The sequence below is a fragment of the Meriones unguiculatus genome, chromosome X (genome assembly GCF_030254825.1).
Source record: "Meriones unguiculatus strain TT.TT164.6M chromosome X, Bangor_MerUng_6.1, whole genome shotgun sequence".
NCBI classification, from domain to species: Eukaryota; Metazoa; Chordata; class Mammalia; order Rodentia; family Muridae; genus Meriones; species Meriones unguiculatus.
Genome location: NC_083369.1, coordinates 38,392,492 through 38,416,497, shown reverse-complemented (window position 1 = coordinate 38,416,497; position 24,006 = coordinate 38,392,492). Strand labels below are relative to the sequence as shown.

General features: G+C 41.8%; 1 protein-coding gene across 3 annotated transcripts; it reads left to right on the top strand.

Moving 5' to 3' along the window:
* The first annotated feature begins 2,541 nt into the window (after nucleotides 1–2,541).
* Gpr173 (G protein-coupled receptor 173) lies at nucleotides 2,542–23,943 on the top strand. Of its 3 annotated transcripts, XR_002477441.2 has the most exons (3): nucleotides 2,557–3,542; nucleotides 4,190–4,279; nucleotides 4,416–7,583. XR_002477441.2 is itself a non-coding variant. In XM_060375146.1 (2 exons), the coding sequence occupies exon 2, from the start codon at nucleotides 19,905–19,907 to the stop codon at nucleotides 21,024–21,026; it is 1,122 nt and encodes a 373-aa protein (XP_060231129.1). In that variant the 5' UTR covers nucleotides 2,542–3,542; nucleotides 19,714–19,904; the 3' UTR covers nucleotides 21,027–23,943. The 3 variants fall into 3 exon arrangements, 2 of the variants coding, with proteins under 2 accessions (XP_060231129.1, XP_021519783.1); XM_060375146.1 differs by lacking the exons at nucleotides 4,190–4,279; nucleotides 4,416–7,583 and adding an exon at nucleotides 19,714–23,943 and having other exon boundaries at nucleotides 2,542–3,542; XM_021664108.2 differs by lacking the exons at nucleotides 4,190–4,279; nucleotides 4,416–7,583 and adding an exon at nucleotides 19,811–23,943 and having other exon boundaries at nucleotides 2,544–3,542.
* Nucleotides 23,944–24,006: the final 63 nt, after the last annotated feature.

Sequence of the window (24,006 nt, the reverse complement as noted above, 5' to 3'; positions counted from 1 at the left end):
GGGAGGGAGGGTGGGATTGGGAGGGAATGAGAGAGGGGGCTACAGCTGGGATACAAAGTAAATAAATTAGAATAAAGAGAAAAAAAGGAAAAAAAAATAAAAGAATCAGGAACTAAAGTAGAGACCACAAAGGAATGCCACTTACTAGCTTTCTTCCCATGGTTTGCTCAGCTTGTTTTCTTATACCATCCAGGACCACCTGCCCAAGAATGGCATTGCCCCACAGTGGTCTGGGCACTCCCACATCAATCATTAATCAAGAAAATACCCCACAGGCATGACCACAGGCCAATGTGCTAAACACAATTCCCTAATTGAAGTTCACTCTTTCTAAGTGACTCTCAAGTTGGCAAGAGCTAACCAGCACAAGAAGCATTCAATATTTCCCCATAAAGTATGATGTTGGAAACTCTGGTATTTTTAATAAACTTCATTAACTTCTTAGAAAACTTAAGTTTGCTGTGATTTTTTGTTTGTTTGTTTAGGTACTTTTCTTTTGCACCCGTTGAACAACAATAAATTTTCTCCAGTCCCTTCGAGAATTTGTAATAAAATTAGGGAATTAGTGGGAGTTTTCTCTGAAGATTTTGCAGAACTTACTATTGGAGAGTCTCTGGAGAATGTGTGAATGTGTACGTGCACAGAGGCCAGAACAGAAGATCAGATGTTTTCCTTTATTGTTCTCCACAGAAATGCCCTGAGAAAGGCTTTCTCACTGAACTGGATGTTCACTGTGTTTTGACTAGGCTGAGTGACCAGCAAGTTCTCTGGATCCACTTGCCTCTGCCTAACAATGATAGTGTTACAGTCAGGCATAGCCATGCCCATGCTTTTACATGGTTGCCACAGATTTGAACTCAGGGTTTCATGCTTGTTGTACAAGTGTTATTGTCTACTGAGGCCATCTGTCTAGCCTCCTAGAGATCTCTACATACAAAGTTTTAAAATTATAAATTCAGTTTTTTAATAATTACATGATTGCTCAGATATTCTATATTTTCTGTGACTTTTAGTAAATTTTTTCTTCCAAAAATGTTTCCATTGTATCAAAAATTTCAAAATTGCAAGCATAAAATTATAAATCTAACATCCCCTCAGTCTAACTGAATGTGATGTAGTGTAGTGCCCCCTTTGTTTCCAATACTTTTTACTTGCTTTCTTATTTCCTGAATCATGATGTCTCAAGGATTTTTCAAAGAACCTTTAGCTTTGTGGATCTTATCTGTTGTAGCTCTATTTTCTATTTCATTGTTCTCTACTCTCAATTCTACCATTTGCTTTCTTTCTTTAAGTGTAATTTGTTATCTTTTTCTAACTTAAAACAGAAAACCTCTTTTTAAATATATATATGAATTTAAAGCTACAAAATGTTTCCTCCACGCAGCCTCAGAAGCATCTCATAATAATTCAGGTGACAATTTTAGTTCTCGATTAGCTCAAAGTATTTTCTCATTTCCATTGTGAATTTATGTTCAGTCCGTAGGATTTTATCCCTTTCCAAAGCATGGTGCCCAAATTCAGAGATATAAAAATAACCACCTAAAGGTTTTCTAAAAATGTTTCACACCTCTCCCACCTACCAGATTTATATTTCCAGAGAGCAGGCCTGGGGGTGTACATTTCACAGGTCCCAGAGGGATCCAGATGCAGGGGCATGACCTCCAGGCCCACAGGTCCATAGCAGATCATGGGTTTCATAAGGGCAGGCAGCAAGTTTGATTTACCCAGGTCATCTGAGCCCAGCACTGGACCTCCATGAAGCTGTTTAAGGAATGAACCAACAAATGAGGAAAGAAAACAAAATACAGTTTTTATCTCAAGAGAATTGGAATTATCGAATGCTATAAATTAGAGGAACCACGACAGTACCATTTGGTCCCAATTTAAACCGATTCAAAACAGAAACTTTTTCCCTGGTCTTCACATTTCTGTTCACCGGGCATTCTTCTCATCTTTTGATTTCTGCTGTCCTGGAACACAGCCTTAAGTCTGTGTCCATACCTGCCTTCTAGCCCAGAGAAAGTAGAAGTAGCATTGGAGATCCTCTTATCGGGGATTCTGAGCTGGGTGTCTGTGCTCCTCCTTCACCTATCTCCAAGCCAGCTTCCGGAGCCTACTCATAAAACCCCACCCTAAATAAGGTTATATACCTTATCGTCCAAGCCTTCCCTGCCAAACCTGAGAAGCTTCCACCGACGCTTTGTCCAAACCAAACCCTAGAACTTTTTGAGCCCTGCCCTCTCTGAGTAGCCTAAACAAGTTGCTTTCTCAGCAACCTTTCCTGGCCACTTCTCCTCACCTCCACACAGGCCTCTCAAGTCAGAGAGGCCTCAGCCTGATTTTGCCAGCCACCTATTGTCCTGGCAAGGACAGCCACCACACCAAGCATCCCCATTCAGTCAGCCAGCCAGCCAAGTTCTCCTGATCTCGCCAGCCCCCTCCCCCAACCCCAGCCGCCCCGCCCCAGGGAGGACCTTGCTGGTGGCTGGGAGTCTCCTGGCTGCTCAGCCTCCCTTCTTCCCTCCCTTGCTCTCCCTGCTTCCCTCCCTCCTCCACCCGCCCCTTGGGCAGGGACTGTGCAAATCGAGGAGAGGGGAGGACCAGCAGGCTACACAGGGTCCAGCTAAGGGGCCAGGACTCCTCACTGAGACCCTATCCAAGCTAGGTGTTCCCCGCATCATGGAACCTGGATTTGTGTGAAGCGAAGTGATTCCCGGGCCAGGAAGCTCCTTCCAGCAGGTCCACGGTACCTTCGTCTCGCATCAGGACCCCCTTTGGATGCTCTGAGCCACCCTTCTCAACCCGGATCTAAAACCTGGGACACGGCCATCAGGCCAGCCTTTCTCTCCCTTTCCCCCTCCCCCACTTTCTGGCGTCCATCCCCTCCCCAACACCACCTCTGCTGCTGCCTCTGGCTGTGGATCTGCACCTCTTCTCCATCCTCGCCAGGCCCTCCGGAGAGTGGGGTTAGCCTGGATGAGAATGTGCCCCTAACCTGGGACCCTCCCAAGCCATGGCTCCTGTGCTCCCAGGGAGGAGTCCAGGACCCTGAGCATCTGCTAGAAGCTTGGCAGAGGCCCCGCTGGGACCGTGTCTTCTGAGGACAAAAGGCTGAGGCCAGCAGGCAGACTGGGTGGGGGGTGGGGGGAACCGGCAGCTAGGCAGGCAGACCAGTAGCGGAGCCAGCGCTGGCCCCCTCCCAGATTGGCGGTTGCATGAAGATGGGGATGGGAGTGTGTAGTGGGAGAGTCACCTACCAGGACCCCCACCTGCCCACTACTTGGGTACCCCAAAGCTGTGTGCTGTCCACCTGGTGTTCCCCAACATCTCCAGCTCTACCAAGTGCACCCCTCTGGCACCTGCTTCCCTTGCTGCCAGCGATTTAGACCAACGAGGCTGTATCCACGGCAACAGAAGCAGGAGTGTCACTGGTGCCAGATCACTGAGGGTCCCACAATGTGGCTTGGGCTGTGGTTTATCAGGGATGAGACAGAGTGAGCCCCCTTCCTGAATTCCAAGACAGTTCTGCTAAGAGAACCCAGGTAAGTAGTCGGCATCCTTCCATGAAGGAGCCAGGGGAGGAGGGGAACTGGGACTTCTCTTCTGTCTCCCCACATATTTCAGTCTCTATCACTGTCATGCTTCCCGTCTCTCTGTTAGTCTCTCTCTGCTTCATCACCGGCTATGATGAACAAACACAAACCCCAAGACTGCTTATCTTTCTTAATCCTGAATGTCCCATAAGAAAGGAAACCACCACCTGTTTCCCCACCCCCAACCCCTCACAGGGTCTGTTTCCATCCTCATGGTCACGTTTAGACACAAGAACATTCCTTATGTTGTTAGCTGTGGAAGGGGTACCTGGGAGCACATTGAGCCTTGTTCTCACAATGTCTGCAGCTTCCTTTCCTCCTTCACCCTTCTCCAGATTCCTTGGCTTGTTTGCAGAATTGTGATCTCTCTTCCTCTCCCTCCCTCTCTCTCTCTCTCTCTCTCTCTCTCTCTCTCTCTCTCTCTCTCTCTCTTTGTGTGTGTGTGTGTGTGTGTGTGTGTGTGTGTGTGTGTGTGTGTGTAAGAGAGCTAGAGACAGAGAACCTGGGCAGCAAGCAGGTGGGTAGATATGACATATGACGAGGAGGCTGCTCCTACTGCAGACCACCTCTCATTCCTTCCTTTATTCTTTTCCCAGTCTCTACATACAGGTAACATACTTTTGTTCACTCACCCTGGAAGATGTGTCCCAGCTAGTGGGAGGAAGCTGCTATAGGAATAGAGGAAGGTAAGGTGGGGGTAGGGAGCACATTCAGGCCCTGGGCTCTGAGAGAGCTTGACAATATACAGGGGAAGGAACAGCATAGTGGTCCCCATACTGTGGGCCCTGGCTTCTATCACATGGCTCTCTGTTTCTGTTTCAGATACCCATATTGTGTTTGGGATGTCCAGATCTATGACACAGTAGCCAGAGGTCCCTGTATCTGGAGGTGCAGGAAAACCTGGTATATGGAGAACATGGATTCTACTAGGGACACGGCTCCTAACTCCTAGCTCGCAACTTTAGTGGGGGCATGTCACTTGTTGAACCTTGGTTTTCCCATTTGTCAAAAAGACTGGTAACCCTTTCTTCATGGATGTGTGTAGGGATTAAATAAACTGGTGCATGCAAATAATTAAATGTGTTTCTAGGATGGCGCTGAGCAGTGTCAGGGTCAATATTATTGCTGGTTGATCATGATTAGTATTGCTATTGATTAGGGGAAGGATTTAGCACATTTTCTGTGGGGTCTCAGTAGAGATCTAGGGAAGCCAGCAGATGGGAAGATGGAGTGTGGAAACTGGAGGGAAGTAGAACAGCTTTGTGCTCTTACCTCTCAATTGTAAGGAATGATATGTAGTTGTGGACAATCATTCCTACCCTACTCAGGCTTCTTTCCCTACACTTGTCCCTATTTGTGTACACACACACACACACACACATAACCAGACTATGAGCCAGCAGAGGCCTGGCTTGCAGCCTGCAGAATTCCTGGTCCTGGTATATGTCCCTCTGCTGAGTGGAAATTAGCAAGAGTTTGGCTTATGGTCGGTGATTGACAGAGACTGGAGACAAGGCTGAAGCTTTTGAGATTATAGGGCTTTGAGTAGACCTGGGGTGTGGTCCATGCAGTAGCCACACCTGTAGCAGAATTTGCCCGTCTAGACCCTGGACTGGGGAGAGTGGGATTTCCTAGCTGGTTTCTAGGTATGGAGATGAAGTAGAATACCAAAGGGATGGGGGTCAGCCGAGGAGAGAGATTGAAAACTGATTTCCTCTGAGGGACAGGGAGGGCTGGGACCTTTAGACATAAGTAGACTTTCCTGAAGAATCATTTGATGTGGAAGGGAGAAAACCTAGCCTGTTGTTGCCCGGGGGCAACTGGACCTGAAACTAAGCATATACATGAAAACAAATGACTGCATGTATAGTTTGTGTATATATGTCTCATCACAGCACTGTAGGTGTATATGAGTTTATGTATGTGCAAACAGACTATGTCATGGCATATGGGATACTGTGGGTGTCTGTAGAGGTTTGTCTGTACTAGGGGCATGGTTTTGCATGTATGTCTGGGTGAGCAAAGGTCATGTTTGATTCTGACCCAAGTAGTATTTCTCTGAGCCTGTATTAGGCCTGTTGAATGTTTGTGTGTGTATGTGTGTGTGTGTGTGTGTGTGTGTGTGTGTAGTATCAATTTGTCTTTGAACACACATGTCTGGTTATATGTATGTGGATGTCTAAATCTACATGTCCAACCAAATGGATGCCAAGGTGGATCTGATTGTGTTTATTCCTGTTTCCCACATGTGTCTCTCAGTGTGGGTTCATCTAAATAATGTGTATGAGCATAAAAACAAGTACATATGTTCCATGCATATAGGATAGGGTGTGTGTGTGTGAACATGTTTATATGTGTTATGGATGTATCTCTCATATATTTGTGTGAATAGGCCTATGTGTGAAAGTCTGTATAGATTCTTTAACATTTTTCATTATGTCTATATCTACATGTGCATGTTTGCGTGCACATAAACAAGCCTATGTTATGTGTTCATATCTATTCAAAGAAATATCAGTATAAATAGGCACACTGGAATAAATGAAAAATATTTTCTATGTGCACATTGGACGACATTTGTTAATATGACTGTGGGGTTGATAGCACAGTGTATTATATTCACACACAAGACTGTGCATAGGTGAATGGGTACATTAATACGATGTCTAGTTTGGTGTAATTGCATATCTGAGTATGGTATGCGTGAGTAACCGCATTTCATAATACTTGGGTGCATGTGTCTATGTGTTTTATTTGAATTTTTGAGTGTGACTGTGTGTGAGACAACGTGTGGGTGTGTTTGGAATAGAATGGATTTGAATGTAGGTATGTTTGAATAGTGAGCATGGATATACTTAGATGACTCTGTGTGTGTGTGTGTGTGTGTGTGTAAGCGATAGAGAGAGACAAGACAAAGAAACAAACAGAAAGTATGACTGTATGAATCACGTTAGGTTAGAATCTGGGTGATATGTGTTTGTGTGTATATGTGTCTGTGGACATATATTTGGCTTTGGAAACCTTGAATATATCTAGGTGTTGTATCTAAGTATGGTGCTTTTGGAGGGTACATGTTTCACTTTGGAAGTGTTTTGATAGTGTGCATTTGAAACAGAATGTAGGTACACATAAGACAGGTATGAGGCCTCCAAGGTGGGGTGGGGGTAAGTTTAAGTGTATCTTAATACTATATGTAAGAGTGTGGGCATGCTAAGTTGGAGATTCTGTAAGTGTGACTTTAATTGGATAGAGTGACTGTAAGTGTAAGTATATTTGAGGTGCATATATATGAGAATGGATTATGTAAATAGGATGTGTGTGAAAGTGTGGGTGTATTGGTGTTGGGCATATGTGTGAAAGTGGGTGTATCTGAGGGGTGTGTGTGAGAAGGAGAATGAATGTGTATATATCTGGGTTTGGGGCTTGTGAAAATGTGGGTATATCTAACTAGGATATGTACGGTTCTCTGGATAGATGGGGAGAAGCGAGTCTAAGTGGTGTGTGTGTGAGAAAAAAATGTATGTTGATGTGAGATGAGTGAATCTAGCATGCAGGTATATCTGGATAGTGTGTGCCTCTGTGCATTTCAGTTGGGAAGATATCTAACACGGATTTATATGGCTATGTTATAGGTCCTGTATCTTGATGTTTTGTGTATTCAATAGTGTGATTATTTATGAGTAAAGTTTTTGATTGTGACCACATGTGTATATATTTTCTTGAGCATATATATATATATCTGCTAAAATGTCTGTAATGTGAACTTATTCATAACTCAGTGTGAATGACCATTTGTACCTAAGTGTGTTAGTAAATGGGAACCAGCTTGTGTATGCACATGCCTGAAGTATATACATATATATGAAATATATATATACATACATGCATGTGCTTGAATATATATTTAATAATATATATGTATATTATTAAATTTATGTTTGAGGTAAATATATTTCTAAATGTGAATAAAGTGGGTCTGCAAGGTCTCTAGAGCAGCCTTTGGGTTTACTGTTTATGAGCTGTGTGGTTTTGAGTAAATCCCATAACCTCAATAAAGCCCCAGTCTCTCATCTGTAAAATGGAAGAAATAAAACTACCTATCTTGTAATGTTAGGATAGGATGAGTTAATACACTAAGAGTGTTTGGAACAGTGCCTAGCACCTAATGAGCCTTCTCTTGAGGAATTACTTATTCCAGGTAACAACGGTATATTACCTGTCTGTATCATCTGTATATACCTGTTACAATTATCCCTGTCCTAAAGGCTAACACTGTACATTCATCTACAGCTACCAAGGAGGTTTCTACATGCATATTTGCTTCATTATATGTGCCCATGTGTATGTTTAAAAAATGAGTTTAGTCTCTTTCTAGGTAAGAGTGTACTTGTACCTGAAAATCAGTTGATAGTTACAAAGTATCTCAGTGTTCATATAGAAACATTGATGTGTGAGAAAGAATGTGCTCAAGGGTAAGTGGAAGCACATTGATCTCCTTGTGTATGTTTGCTAGCATACACATCACTAGGTAATATGAGTACACACCCATAGGTGTGATAATGTATAGTATCTGTGAGAATGCAGGTACATACATATGTAAAGATGATTTTGTGTACACACATGCCACTGTATTGTTATCTGACTATGAAACTAGGCTTATAGTTGCCAGTATGTACATGTGTGCATGTGGGTCTCTGTTCTGTGTGTCAAATTCAGAAGGCTGATATTCATTTATATGTGATGAATGTGCACATCTGTTTTGTTGAATGAGGGTATAATGTGCATGTGTGAATCAATGTGTGTGCATGTGAAGATTTGTGTTTATGTGTTTCTAAGCCTCAGTGGTTATGTGGGTTTGGGATGCATGAGTCTGCATTGTTTCATCTGCTTGATTGCCTCTCTGTGCAGCTATGAGCCTGAATAATATGCCTGCAAGTATGTCGATGCTATGTGTAAATGACTCGGGCAGATTTGTGAGAGTGGCTTGTTATTAAATAAGTTTGGGACCAGTAAGATGGCTCAGTAGACAAAGTTACTTGCCATCAGGGCAAACAGCCTGAGTTCAATACCTGGTACCTACATGGTAGAAAGATAGAACTCTGAAAGTTGGTTGTTTTATTTGTTTGTTTGTTTTTGTTTTTACTTTTTGTGTGTGTGCCTGGAGTACATATGAACATCCATAAATAAATATTCTTTAAAATAAAATGTAAATGTAGTATCTCCAATGTTTTAGTGTATGAACCAGTGTGAGGTAAAGAAAGTCTGGATGGATCTGTAGGGCATGAGCAAGACTTGACCCCTGTCTGAATGTCAATTCTGATGCCTGCACAAGCAGGACTGTCTGAGAATGTAAGTCCATGCAAGTAGACTTGTTTGATTTTGAATAGTGAATGTGTCTCTGCCTATGCCAATGTCTGTATGTTGTATACCCTTGAGTGATTTGCTGTTGAATGGGCACAAAATTACATCCACATTTGTGAGGGAGAGAGACAGAGAGAGAACCTAACTGTATTTTACCTGCTGATTTAACTCTGAATATGAGTGCAGATTTGAATGTCCATGTGCCCATATCCACCATATATTTATCTGTGTGTGTTCATGTTTACATGCTATATGACTAGATGTGAGCATTTTAGAGCATGCACACCAGTCAACATCCAAAGAAAGTAAAATCTGTATGGCACATGAGTAAACTAAAGACTATTTAAAGGTACAGGAGCTGAATGAAAAGAAATTCCTTACATTTTCTTCATATTATACAATTATAAGGAAAAACTGAAAAGTTAGGGGATTTATTAGGTACTGAATTTGTATACATCTTTCAAATAAAATCTTTTTGCAGATTAGTTCATGACACACCAGAGTTCTCTTCTCAAAGCATAACACCTTTTCTTGTTTCCTCCTTCTCTCCCTTCCTTTCCTTCTCTCTTCTCTTTCTTTTTCTGAAACAGGGTCTTGCTGGTCTAGAGATCACTGTGTAGCTCAAGCTGGCTTCAAATTTGCTCTTCCTAGCACGGTGTGGTAGGGTGCACCTTTTTAATCCGAGTGCTTGGGAGGCAGAGGCAGGTAGATCTCTGCATTTGAGCTCTGTCTGGTCTACATAGTGAGTTCCAGTATTGTTAGAGCCACATGGTGAGACCCTGTCCCCTCAAAAAAGAAACAAACAAAACAAAATAAAAACTTGTTTCTTCCTCCCAAATGTGTTTTCAGACGTGGACCACACCCATCTCAGAGTATAACTTTTTTTTTTTTTTTTTTTTTTTTTTTTTTGAGACAGGATCCACTATTTAGCATTGGCCAGCCTGTGGTTAGCTATGTAAACCAGGTTGGCCTCCTGAGTGCTGGGATTAAAGGTGTATGCCACTATACTCAGCTCACACTATAACTTTTTAAGTTTCCTGATAGGAATCCATGGGGATCAGCATGAGGAGCCACTCTTTGTGAGCCTTTGGTCATGACTAGCGTGGCTTGTTATATTGTGGTTTTTTGTTGTTGTTGTTTTTGTTTTTTTTCTTTTTCTTTTCTTTTTTTTTTTTTTGCTTATTTTTAGATGGATTTGGTAAACCACTTCAGTAAATATATTTCTTGATGAAAACTCCAAACAACAAGCAAGGATCAAGTAATAGCATACGGTTTGGCCACATATAAACTTTTACCTTGGTCTCTCACTATAAGGTAACCAAGGAGATGGCTCAGGCACACTTAGCCCTAATTTCTTTCATAATTCACTTGAATGTATGGAATACAGATGTATGTGTATGATTCTGCAGGTCAGCAAAGCCTCCTTTAAAAAAAATTACATGCAAGCATTAAAACACAAGTTCAGGAACCCAGAGCCTACTTGAAGTGTGTGTATGTAATCCCAGTGCACCTACCTGAGACGGGAAGTGGAGACAGGAGAACTCCCCAGAAGTCTTAGAACCAGCTAGTATGACATAGACAGCAAGAAACAATAAAGACCCTGTCTCAAAGTGCAAAGCAAGGATTGTCCTCTCACCTCCACACTTGTGCCCACCCCCCGACATAAAATTCTTGTAACAAGTGCTCATAAAGTTTTAATCTAACACATAGTTTTCATTTGGAGATACTCAAAATGAAGATGAAAGATTTCTTCTAAGTAGACATAGACTTGGCTCTGTACATATTCATTCAGATTGCAACACCAAGTAGACATCACTCCAAGAGCCATACCTAACCTCCATTTTCCTAACTTGAAGTTTTACTTTGAATCTATATGCCATGTCAGTGTTGCCTGCTGATATATAGTATTGTAAGTGTCTGCAATGGCATGCTGGGCATGTAGCTTAGTTGGCATGGTGCTCACCTAGCATGCACAAAGTACTGAATTCAATCCCCAACATCCTAGCACTGGGGTAGTGGAGACAGGAGGTTCAGAAGTTCAAGGTTATCTTCATTTACTTAGAGTGTTCTAGACCAAGAAGGACTGCGTAATACCCTGATTGAAAAAAAAAAAAAAAAAAAAAAAAACAAAGATGGCTGTTGGTTTTTCATGTAATTCTATTCTCATATGTTCAAGGAGAGATAGGTTGAAGCCAGTGAGTATCAAATCTGCAAAAGGAACACACACAGAGAAGTAACTGAATGCTCCTTTTAGCTTACGATACTTTTACAAAATAACATTTTATTTATTATCTGGCAGGGACAGGGGTGGTTCACACATGCCACTCAGCATATATGGAAGTCACAGGACAACTTTCAGGAGTACATTCTCTCAACCACGTGAGTCCCAGGAATGGAACTCAGAGCTTCAGGCTTGATAGAAACTGCTTTTACCTTCTGAGCCATCTTACCACCCCTCAGAATATTTTTTTTTAACAAAATTCTTACACACTTAGATTTAAAACAGAAAAACCTGTATGGTTTCAATTCTTCACAGAAAACTAAAAGATACATGGGAACAGTGTTGTTTATTCATCATCAACATTTTAGTTAAATTAATCATTTAGTTAGTTCATCGTGTATTGTAGAAATTATACTTATAAAGTTTTAGAAGTGAATCTGGTATTATCAAAACTATCTTGTCATCACAACACTAGTATCCAAGCCGGTCTACATATAGAGCTCCAGGCCAGTGAAGGCTATATAATGGAACCTTGCCTCTAAACAAAACAAAAAACAAGAACACTAGCATCAATCCATAGACCTATGCTATTCCCATACGACTTCAAAATAGCCCCATGAATATTTTGCACATATTAACCTTAGGTTTTTTTTTTCTTCTAATTGCATTTCTCTTCAGGGTGTCTGATTAGAACTATAGATTAAGCATATATGGACAACATCCATCAATCAATATATAAAGAAACTCCTATCAGTTCAACAGGTTTTCTTCGGTTAGTGCCACCTCTAACCTGTCACCAGTGTGACTCCTATTAGCAGTAATTGTAACTTTCCCTTTGCCTATTCTTTTTATCTCACCCATCCCAAATACATTGTCGACAATTTCCCTGAAGAATGCTACAATGTAAAATTTGGCTAAGCTTTTCTTGTTAACCTTGCAATCCTGTCACAAGCAGACTGAGCCCTGTATAAGAATAGTCAACAACAACAAAAAGGATAGTCCAATTATTTCATAAAATATCTTGGTTCCTTAATTTGTACTTCCAATTTCTTTAAAGTTTTTATTTTAGATTTGTTGATTTTATTTTATGTGTGTGTTTTCCCTGCACACGTGTGTGTATTGCATGCATGTATGCGTGTGTGTGTGTGTGTGTGTGTGTGTGTGTGTATTATGTGAATACCTGGTGCCCACAAGGGTGATAGAGTGTCAGATCTCCTGGAACTGGAGTTCCAGATGATTGTGAACCATAATGTGGGTACTGAAAACCAAACCCGCTCCAAGAGCAACAGGTGTTCATTATCTCTGTACCAACTTTCCAGCTCTGTGCTATCTTTTTTTTTTTTAACTCAGAGTCCACTTATTGCTACCAGTATGAGCCATCTCTCCAGCCCCAAGTGCTTTTTTTTTATAAATCTGAATCTTAAACGGTATGGTGGTTTATGCCTAAAATCCCAGTACTAAGGAGGCTGAAGCAGGAGGATTATTAGGAGTTTAAGGTCAACATGTTCATGTAGTGAACATGGTGATTATGAGGTCATCCATAGCTACCTAGACTTTGTTTGAAAAAAAAAATCCAAATCAACATATCTCTCTGTGTGTCTCTCTCCCTCTCTCTCTCTCTCTCTTTCTCTCCATTCCTCCCTCCCTCTTTCCTTCCTCCTTCTTCCCTCCTTTATTATCTCCCTCACCAGTACCCCCAGGCCTCATACATGGTAAGCCAGCATTCTACCTACCATTAAGCTACATGCCCAGCCCTTATATATTTTTATTGAAGGAGACGGCAGATACCATTAGTGAATAAATCAATAAATACACTTTTAAAATAAGAATATTTTGTTATGATGTTTACAGAAAAATCCTCATCTTTTAAAAACAGATAATGAAATGTTTATGGGTGAAGTAGTATAGTAATTATGGCTTACAAAACTGATGGTTAAGAGAAGTGGATAGAGCTATGGGCAGAAGAAGACTGACCTCTGAGTTCATAATTGGTGTATCTGGACATGGAGTCTACCAAGGTTCACTGTGGTGTTCCATCTTGCGTTTTTATGTTTGAAATCACTCTTATAAAGAGTTCTTTTTATAAAGAAATAACAATCAAGAAAATTAACTAAGTAAGTATATTCTCTTTAAGAACACCAAATACAATACATAATCCAAAATCTGAAATCTGAAATGTTCCACAATCTGAATTTTTTTAATGCTGACAGGATGCCACAAGTGGTAAATTTCCCACCCACTATCTTGGGACAGGTCACAGACAAAATTTAGACACACTAATATAGTGCTTAAAATTAACCTTTATTCCATATGTAAGGTAGATACAAAACACAAATGAACTGCGTGTTTGGATTTAGGTCCCAAAGATGATGCACTGTATCTACACAAATATTCCAGAACCAGAAAGAGTCTAGTGTCTGATGCACTTCTACTCCCAACCACTTTTGGAGAAGAGATAAGCAAACTGTGGTCCATAGCAATAATCACAAAATGCTCCTTCCTTGTCCTCCTCTTCCTTTTCTATCCTCTTCCCTATATCTCTTATAATCATAGGCATACTACAAATACACTACCACTGAGCCACCCAACAGCCCCCAACTTTTCTAGTTTTGTAGGTGAGAAAAAGTAAGAACAAGAGCACATTAAAAAAAAACCACCATACACATAGATATAGGCCAAACAAAAACCTCACTTGTGATAAATAAGTGGAAGGTAATAATCAAACTGTCTGGGATGGTTTTAATAAAACGCTACTGAAATACAGTAGACTTCTTGGCACAGCCTCCTGTACCTGTTCTTCCTCAAGCTTCCTGGTGAAGCAAGTACCTACCGGCCAGGTAGCTCTACTCATGTTTCCACATAAACCAGCAAGGTTCGCTGATTTCAGCACAGGAGCAGATTTATATTATACCTGTTGTTGGATGTGTATATCAGTTATGTGTGTAAGAGCAAATTAGTATGTTTACACACATTTGCCCATGTGCAAGTGTCTGCATATGCAAGTGAGTTTTTGTCTCTGTGTTTAGTTGCACTCGGCACGTTGCTGAAGTGTGTGAGAGAGAGCATGTAAGCCTCCCTATTCTTTTCTGGATATGTTAAAGCTCTTACACTTCCATAAATCAGTGAGAGTTTATATATTAATAGAAAGGTGCATATATGAGCCAGGATATCTGCATTGCTAAGTGTACTTAATCCACATGAGGGGAGGTAAGTTAGTTTCTTTGTGCTAGAGGATATTCTTATATGTGAGCAATTTTTTACTTGCCTTCAAATATATCTGGTATCCCAGAGGTGTTTTATCTGTGTATACATACCTGGGGAGCACATTTCAAGTGTTTGTGAATTTGATGGTGTGAGTGATATCTAATCTGAATGTTAGTTTTGTAACAGTGTTTGTATATGTGTATATGTGTTATGCTGTTGTGAAAATTTGAATATGTGGAAGTATTTAAGCAATCGGATATATCAGTTCAGTGGATATTTAGTAGTCTATGTAAAGTGACAGTAGATTTGCTTTGTATTTGAGTGTGCATGTGGTTGAGCGTGTATGTGTTTGAGTATGTGTGGCATGTGTGTGGGTGTGTGTGACATGTGTGACTGTGTGTGTGGTATGTGTGTATTAGGAGAACTCTAAAGGGAGGCATGGTTGTGAGCCATTAAATATGTGTATGTGAAACAGTGTGTCAGTGTATCTACATTGGTAACCAATTCTTAGCCCTCACTTAATGTGCCTTTTATGTAACAAACTTGTCACATAAAATTCGTTTTTTATCTGGAAATGGAGTGTGTAGACAATATATTTCTGCACATGTCCTTTCAAAAGAAGCTCATACCTTACTTTCATTATATATATATAATGAACTATAATATAAATAAATGATTTATAATGATTTATTTACAAAAATGGTTGGGTGTGGCACTCTTCAGGGGATTCAAGAAAATAGTTGAAGATTTAAAAATGCTTATAATAAGTAAATGCAGTTCAGAAGAAAAGTCAGGTACACAAAATACAGGAAAATGATAGGCAGAAGCTTCATATTGGGATTTCACAAACTAATGAAGTGCACTGAAAAGCAAAATACAGTCTCCCCTTGATTCACATGACATCCACATTTCAGGTATGCTAAAACTAGAAGAAAAAAAACTTCATTTATATTAATAAAAGATTCTAAGCTCAACTAAATATAATCTCAAAATCCTAGGAGTTGCAGGACATGTATGAATAATGCCAGACTGCCCTACATGTCACTAAGTGATGCATACTCTCTCTTCACCTCTAAATATTAGGACATCTTGCACCCTAACATGAGGCAAACTCCATCCACCCCATCCCATCCCATCCCAACCCCCTTTTCCCCCCTCCCCTCCCCACTCCGTTCCTGTAGATTTCCAAAATGTCCCCTAGGGGGCAGTAATGCCTTTGTAAAGGACAGAGCCCTGGCACTAAGCTGGGTACAAGAACTATCTCCATCTATGCCTGCACAGCACACCTCTGGCGCAGTGTGTGCGTGCGTGTGTGCGTGTGTGCGTGCGTGCGTGCGTGCGTGCGTGCGTGCGTGCGTGCGTGTGTGTGTGTGTGTGTGTGTGTGTGTGTGTATACTGCTGTCCATGAAGCTGTGTTTTTAGAAGTTTTTTGTGTTTGTTTGTTTGTTTTGATGGGGGAGTTGGTTTTAACTTTAATGCTTGTCTTCACTGAGATCCTAAGCTACACATTATTTACCTCTCAGGCTAGTATGTGTCGCTCTCTGCATGTTTATGTGCTTTGTCTCTGTGTCTACCTGTTTCTCACTGCCTTCTCATCTCTCCCAAGCCTTCTGCATCAGGGTTCCTTGAATTTTTTTTCTACTGATGACCTCCCTTCACTTAAGAAAATTTTTATGCAACCCCAGGTATATAGTTATATAAAATAAGTGTAGAAATCAACTATGTACTATTAACAAATTTATCTGAAACAATTCTCAGTCATACATATAATTTTTCTATTTATTAAGGACAAAAGTAAATTTGCATGCTGAGATGGATGCACTTTTTTTTTTACATAAATAATTAAATCTTTTCAGACTATTGGATACCGAAACATATAAAGAATATTCAATGTTTTTAAGAGTTGACTGGTATCTTGATGTTATAGCTGCCACTGCTGAGAACCTCATTTCATTTAAACACTTAGTAGAAAATGGTTAGGGGCATTTCAAAAATTGTTGGAAATTCTGTCCTATTCCCAACCCAAAATTCATCTAATAATTTTTTTAGGATACTCAAATCAGCATTTCAGATGTCAATTTTTTTTATTTTTTTTATTTTAGGGGGTGAGGTGGGGTATTTGAGATGGGGTCTCTCTATGTAAGCTCTGACAGTCCTTGAAATTTTCTGCATAGACAAGGCTGGCTTTAAACTCACAGAGATCCAGCTGGAATGGCATTTTTTTAAAATCAGACTTTCCAATTCAATAAAATATATTGGCATACTAATTTGATACTTCCATGACAGTAGGAAAGGATTAAAAGTTTTTATTTTCTGTACTTAAACAATTACATTTTATAAAAGAAAAAAAACTGCATGTACATCAGAGACACTGCGACTCACAGCATACAGTAGTGTCAAGTCTTAGCTGAAGTAGCTCAGTTAGCATGTTGTCATTGGGCTGTATGGTGGCATGTGCAGTGCAAAGTATGCGTATGCTCAAAACCACGGCCTCAGTAACATACGTATAATGCAACACAAGCAACTGCTGCTAGAAATATGTGGGGTTCACTGAACCTTTGATTTTGAATTAAATGTTGGTCATTACACATCCACAAATTTTGTAAAATTCCTTAACATCCACATTCAGTTCTGTAACCCCAGAGGGAGCTACAACCCAAGGTGTAGGAGCTGTGTTCTAGATGGTTTTGTTAGTTTGTCCTGTGGTTTGTCCCTATTCACCCTTTCTGTCTCCTCTCCTACTCACTCACTGTTGCTCTATGCAATCTATATGTCTCTTTTAAGTCATTCTCCATTCTTTTTCTCCATTTCTATCTGTTCCCTTGTTCTTTTTCTGTTTTTCTCTTTCGTCCTGTCACCATCTCCCTGTCACACAATGACTCACTTACTTTGTCACTCCCTGTGTATCTGACTACCTCTTACAATCACTCTGCCTCTACACCTAGTACCCCCTGCTTACCATTAAAGCTAAGGCATATTGTGTGTGCACCTTTGCACATACACAGTGGAGGGATGTCTGCAGTTTTGGGAAGGGTGGGAGATATCAGGTCTTGAGGGACTTTAAGAGATCTGACTGTGTGTGTTTCTCTCCAACCCCTGCCCTAACATACTCTCTTTTTAAGTAGGCCATTGGCTATACCATGTATTGTTCTGTCAAAAAAAATCACTGCTTTTAGGTGACAGTTTAGACCATATTGATCTAGATAACAATGCAAAGGAGCCAACTCTACTAAGAAAGAGTTAGCAAGAAGACATCCACTTCAAGACCCATCTCCCTACCATGTCCCCCAGTCCATTCCTAGGCACCCCACCATTCATTTTATTTCTTCAGCCAACTAACTTGTCATGTTTTCACCAGGAACCTACTTTGGACATGTTAGTGATCTCTTAGAGGGGATGGGACTTACCATGCCCTTGTGAAGCTTCTGTTTTAATAAGATGAGGCAAGTAATACCCTAAATTCAAAAAGTAAATGATATAGTTAGGAGAAATTCTTGTGAGAAAGGAAAAGGGCATGGAGATGCTATGACCTCTTACCTGCATTACTAATGAACTTCCCTACCCTCCCCGTAGCTACCTTTATGTAGCATACCCTATTCTCACAGCAACAAATAGAATCTTATTCAACTCTGAACTGGAATCACATCCTATCTCTGTTCAAAACCCTCCCAAGTAATTCTGAATCAAAAGTCCTTACTATGGACTCTTTGATACATCCTTGCCAACTCTCTGACGGCACCTAACACTTGCCCCTTGCTCAGTATTCCACCTACCATGGCTTCCTTGCTTTTTGCTCCATCTCGGGGCCTTTGTTCTGACTGTTTTTTTCTGCCTAGAGTTTTCTTCTCCCTAACAGCCACAGAACTTACCTCCTCACCTGTTTGCTTAGATGACTCCTTCTTTGTGATGCCTTCCCTAACCACCTCGTCAAAGACTGCAATACCCTCCTCACCTCTAGAGCTTTAAATCCTCTTCCCCTACTCTATGATTATATTTTAGAATATTGTCATCATCTGATATACTAACTTCACATATGTCTCCTTTTTATTGCCTAGAATGTCAATTATACAAGAGTACTGATCTTTTTTGTTGGTAGTAGTGGATTTGTTTTTTGTTTTGTTTTTGAGAAAGGGTTTCTCTGTGTAGCCTTGGATGTCCTGGAACTCACTCTGTAGACGAAGCTGGCCTAGAACTCAGGGATCTACCTGCCTCTGCCTCCAAAGTGCTAGAGTAGGAATCTTTCATCTGTCTGATTCACAACTATATCCTCAGTGCCTAAAACAGTACATGACCTAAAGTAAAGAAATATTTTTTCAGTGAACCAATACAACAAGCATACCTATATTTTTATATTCATACATAATCCTACATTCGTACGACATAAAAACCAGAGGCCTCATCATAATCCCTAGGCCTATAACTTTGGTCTTCTGCGTGCCTACCACTGTGTGTCTGAAATGCTCTACTTAACATTAGTCTTCTCACTACTCACAGAGCATACTGCACATATTCCTGACCATGAACAGAGACATTTTGCTAGGCATGATGGCGTAGAGCTGTAATCCTAGCACAAGGGAGTCTGAGGCAGGATTATCCCAAGTTCAAGGCCTACCTGGGCTCTGGAAAATGTTCATAGCCAGCCTGTTCAACTCCACAATACCCTACTACAAAAGTTTAAAAAGTAAATTTTAAAGGAGGTTTAGGGATTTGGCTCATTGGTAGAGCTCTTGCCTATTAGGCCTGTGGCCCTTAATTCAATCCCCAGTATAGCAAAAAAGAAAAAAAAAAAAGTAAGAGAGTAAGCAGGAAATGGGAAAGAGAGAAAAAGACAGAAAGAAAATTAATGAGTGGCTGTCAATAGTTTAACAAAACAAAACATGAAATACAATAGAAAAGAATGAGCATATTATAATTGGGATTAGTAGTATGTAAAAGTCTTAGGTGAGGTGTGTGTGTGTGTGTGTGTGTGTGTGTGTACACAAGCGTGTGTACATAATTGTACTAGATTATGGGTAGCAGTTTAACAAAAAAGAAATTCTTGAATACAACCTTAAGGCTTGTGAAAGGGAATAAGAGTTTCACCAACATCGACAACCCTATAGTCCCTCCAGTGGAGGAAGAAAGAGGAATGTGAGAACATTAGGAGACATAAAACATTCCCAGCAAAAAGAGGAGGACCAGAAGTAGCTGGGGAGTCCGTGGGAAGGGCCCATAGACACACTAAACTGCCCTCTCTGTTTCTTTCTCATCCATTTCTCCCTCCCTGCTCATCCTGTTCCATCCCTTCCGTTTCTGTGCTTTCTATCCATTTATACCTTTTTCATCATTTTTCAGTCTCATTATTTACTACTCTGTCGCTGCATTTTTCTGTCTCCTACACTCATTACTCTGTCTCTCTGTCTGTATCTTCCTCCATTGTCCCCATTTGCAGGTGTAGCTCAGCAAGACAACAGATGGAGTCCCCCAGGGCACATCAAATACTGGACTGGCCGACCCTCTAGGGTTGGGGGCCCTTGCCCCTCAGTATGGCCAACACCACCGGAGAGCCCGAGGAGGTGAGCGGCGCATTGTCCCTGCCATCAGCGTCGGCTTATGTGAAGCTGGTGCTACTGGGACTGATCATGTGTGTAAGCCTGGCAGGCAATGCCATCTTGTCCCTACTGGTGCTCAAGGAACGTGCCCTGCACAAGGCTCCTTACTACTTTCTGTTGGACCTGTGCCTAGCTGATGGCATACGCTCTGCCATCTGCTTCCCCTTTGTACTGGCTTCTGTGCGCCATGGCTCCTCATGGACCTTCAGTGCACTCAGCTGTAAGATTGTGGCCTTTATGGCTGTGCTCTTTTGCTTCCATGCGGCCTTCATGCTGTTCTGCATCAGCGTCACCCGCTACATGGCCATCGCCCACCACCGCTTCTATGCCAAACGCATGACACTCTGGACATGCGCAGCTGTCATCTGCATGGCCTGGACCTTATCTGTGGCCATGGCTTTCCCACCTGTCTTTGATGTGGGCACGTACAAGTTTATCCGAGAGGAGGACCAGTGCATCTTTGAGCATCGCTACTTCAAAGCAAATGACACATTGGGCTTTATGCTTATGTTGGCTGTGCTCATGGCAGCCACACATGCTGTCTATGGCAAGCTGCTACTCTTCGAGTATCGTCACCGCAAGATGAAGCCAGTGCAGATGGTGCCAGCCATCAGCCAAAACTGGACATTCCATGGCCCTGGGGCTACCGGCCAGGCTGCTGCCAACTGGATTGCTGGCTTTGGCCGTGGACCCATGCCTCCAACTCTGCTGGGTATCCGGCAGAATGGGCATGCAGCTAGCCGGCGGCTACTGGGCATGGACGAGGTCAAGGGTGAAAAGCAGCTGGGCCGAATGTTCTACGCGATTACGCTGCTCTTCCTGCTCCTCTGGTCACCATACATCGTGGCTTGTTACTGGCGAGTGTTTGTGAAAGCCTGCGCTGTGCCCCACCGCTACCTGGCCACTGCTGTTTGGATGAGCTTCGCCCAGGCTGCCGTCAACCCAATCGTCTGCTTCCTGCTTAACAAGGACCTCAAGAAGTGCCTGAGGACTCATGCCCCTTGCTGGGGCACAGGAGGTGCCCCAGCCCCCAGAGAACCCTACTGTGTCATGTAAAGCAAGCCAGTAGGTAATAGGCAGGGGAAAAGTCGTGATCACCATTCTGGGGCCAACACCAAGGGAAGGGTGGGACCCAGACAGAAGCCTTCTTTTTTGAGCTTCAGCCCAGGCTCTTAAACCATCCATACCTGAGGCATTTTGCCAATACCTCCCTACTGTTGGGAACTGGGTGAGGAACTGGAAAAGGGGCATTTCTAGTTTTGTGGGGCTTGTCCCACAGCTTCCTTCTCCACTTCCACAATCTCCTATTCCCATACCCTCCCTGCCTTCCTTTCCCTCTCCCCTCTCCTATCTTTCTAAAATAATGGTTCAGTAAAAAAAAAAAAAAAAAAAAAAAAAAAAGAAAGAAAGAAAGAAAGAAAGAAAGAAAGAAAGAAAAAAACAACAACAACAAAAAAAAAAAACAAAGTGAAAATGCAGGGTTTTTAACAACAGCTGAGGAAACAGGCTTTCTTGCTTAAATGTCCCTCCTTTTGACATTGTCAAGAAATGGGAAATTTCTCCTGTAAAATAGATTTCCAGAGATCATATTGCCCTTTGGGATCCCATTCCCTTCCCTTCCAAATCCTTTAATAAGACCTGGATGTTTAGGAAATATTGACTTACGGCTTCAGAGAAGAGGGACCAAATGGGATGCTGCATTCTTGGGGAGCAAGGATGTTTAAATTGTTAGTTTGTATGCAATGTTGTTTTTAGCAAACCTTGATCCCTAGCCAGGTCTCCAGTCCCTCCCTACCATGTCCAGACTTCTCAGGTGTTTCTTGAGGCTCTGTTTGAGAAGCCAAGAACATACAAAGAAGGGCCTCCATGATGTGCCCCTGCTAGATGAAGAGCAGAATGGGAGATGTGCTCCTCAACCAGAATATACCAAACTTAGCTACATACACTCAAGCTTCCTCTTGGCTCCCCTAAACTTTCTTCCTAGGAATATATTTCCACTTCAGTCCCCACTAAAGATGTTGTGGGTATATGCTGACAGTGGAAGTCATCCACAGAAGTATAGGGAGATAGTTGAACTCCCCAGAGTAGCTCGAGTGCAGACCCTGGGGTCAGAGCTAAATTAAACCCCACCATTGGGTTCACACTACTCCTCTAAAAATGAAAATTCTTTGGAAGCCTTGGAAACCAATAGTGATACAAACTTCAAGGCACTGTGGAATTGAGTCCATTCCTGCTTGACCTCTTGGTGGCCCTTCCAAACATCCTTCCCAGAAGTTATTTTCTCCCTCCATCCTTACCTATGCCCAAAGTGGAGCAGACTACACCCAAATTTCACAGGTAGAAGATCCAAAGCCTCTTTTTCCATGGACAGAGACCACTCTGGGCTTACTTTGAAGCAGCTCTATGGACTGGTGAGACAAATTGAAACTCTTTGTCTAAGTTTGGGGCAGTGATCTCTCCATCCCCTTTCCTTCCTGTCCTAAACTCCACCTCTACCCCAAGAAAGCCCCTGAACTGAGGAAGCCTTGACCCAAAAGCAATGAAGGGGGCACTCTAGGCAAAAGAGATATTGATGACCCTGGGTGAGGAGTGGCCCTGGAAAAGCTAGCCAGAGGAGTTGGGAGGCTGGGAATGTGTCTTTGGGGTGGGGCTATTCTCTCAGTGATGATGATAGGAATGCCTTTCTGAGGGCTGGGATGCAAAGACCAAGGTGGGAGGGCAAATAGGGTAGACTCAGGAGGGTTTTCCTCCATTTCCTTTTTCTAACTGCCTGGATTCACCATTGGATTTTGTAAATGGAAAAAGTGGAATGAACAATGTTATATTGGATGTTTTTTCTCTCTCTTTCTCTGTGCATTTGTGTGTGTGTGCGTGTGTGTGCATGTCTATGTCTGTGTATTCTATCTGTATGATCACATGCGGGGAGGTATGACTGAGTGAGATAGTGATGTTTGTGTGACTGTGTGTGGGTTCCTAAATATTGAGGAAAACTTGTCTGGTACACATATGTGAGCAAATACCCTATATGAGGAAACAGTACACACACACACACACACACACACACACACACACACACCAAGGAGAAGAGACAAAACTTAGTATGTGCCTGCAGCAGGAACTAGAGTGCTTAGGAGATGGACCTTGAAATTGTATGTATGTGTGTGTCAATGGGGTCAAATTCCACCTCATAAGGTTGTCTTCTCTTGGCCCAGCTTCTGAACATCAGGTGGGGAGAGGGTGCTTTAGAAACCCATTTCTTCCCAACGTCTGCAGATTCCATCCCCACCCCAAAATTCAAACAAGGTATTTCTGAAATTGGACTACCATGGAAATAGGAACTTGGAATGGAGGAGGGGTCAAACATGGAGGCAATGGGATTAAGAAATGGTCCCTTGCAAGGTAATAGCTGTTAGAGGAACTGCTCAGTCTGAACTGGGAGGTCTTCTGAAGGTTCCACTGTATACAGCTGGGACTCTGTTGAACTTTGACTAAATTCAGAAGGAAAGATGACATAAAGAAAAAGCCCGAGTCTGGGGATCTACCCGGCTGTCCTACTTCTTATCACTCATTTAATTTACTATTGGTTTACTTATTCCCTCAGGTGCACAGAATTGAGCTGGCCATATTACTCAGTTCTTGGCACACTATATCATCATTGATCCATGCAAGGCCCTTTTTTTTATTTTATTTTGTCCCCTTCATCACCCATGCCAGATCCCATTCTTCTCCACCCCACACAGGCACCACTCTTCTGTACTTGATGTGTGTCTTTCCAAACCACAGTTCATGTGTTTATTTACTTATGTGTATCTGTGGAAAATACATGGTATTGATGTGTTTTAATTTACATAAAAGTATTGTACTATAAATCTTGTTCTGTTTCTTTTTTCAATCAACATTATGTTTTTGAGAGATCCAGCCATGTTGTTATACACAGATCAAGCTCATTCTAATAATCCATCTAAAACATATTACATTTTATCCATTCTCCTGGCGATGGATTCCTAGGTTCCGTCCCTCTGCTTATCACAGGAAG

Excerpts from the sequence above, each read along its gene's own strand:
- Gpr173 (XM_060375146.1), top strand. The coding sequence starts at position 19,905 with ATGGCCAACACCACCGGAGAGCCCGAGGAGGTGAGCGGCGCATTGTCC.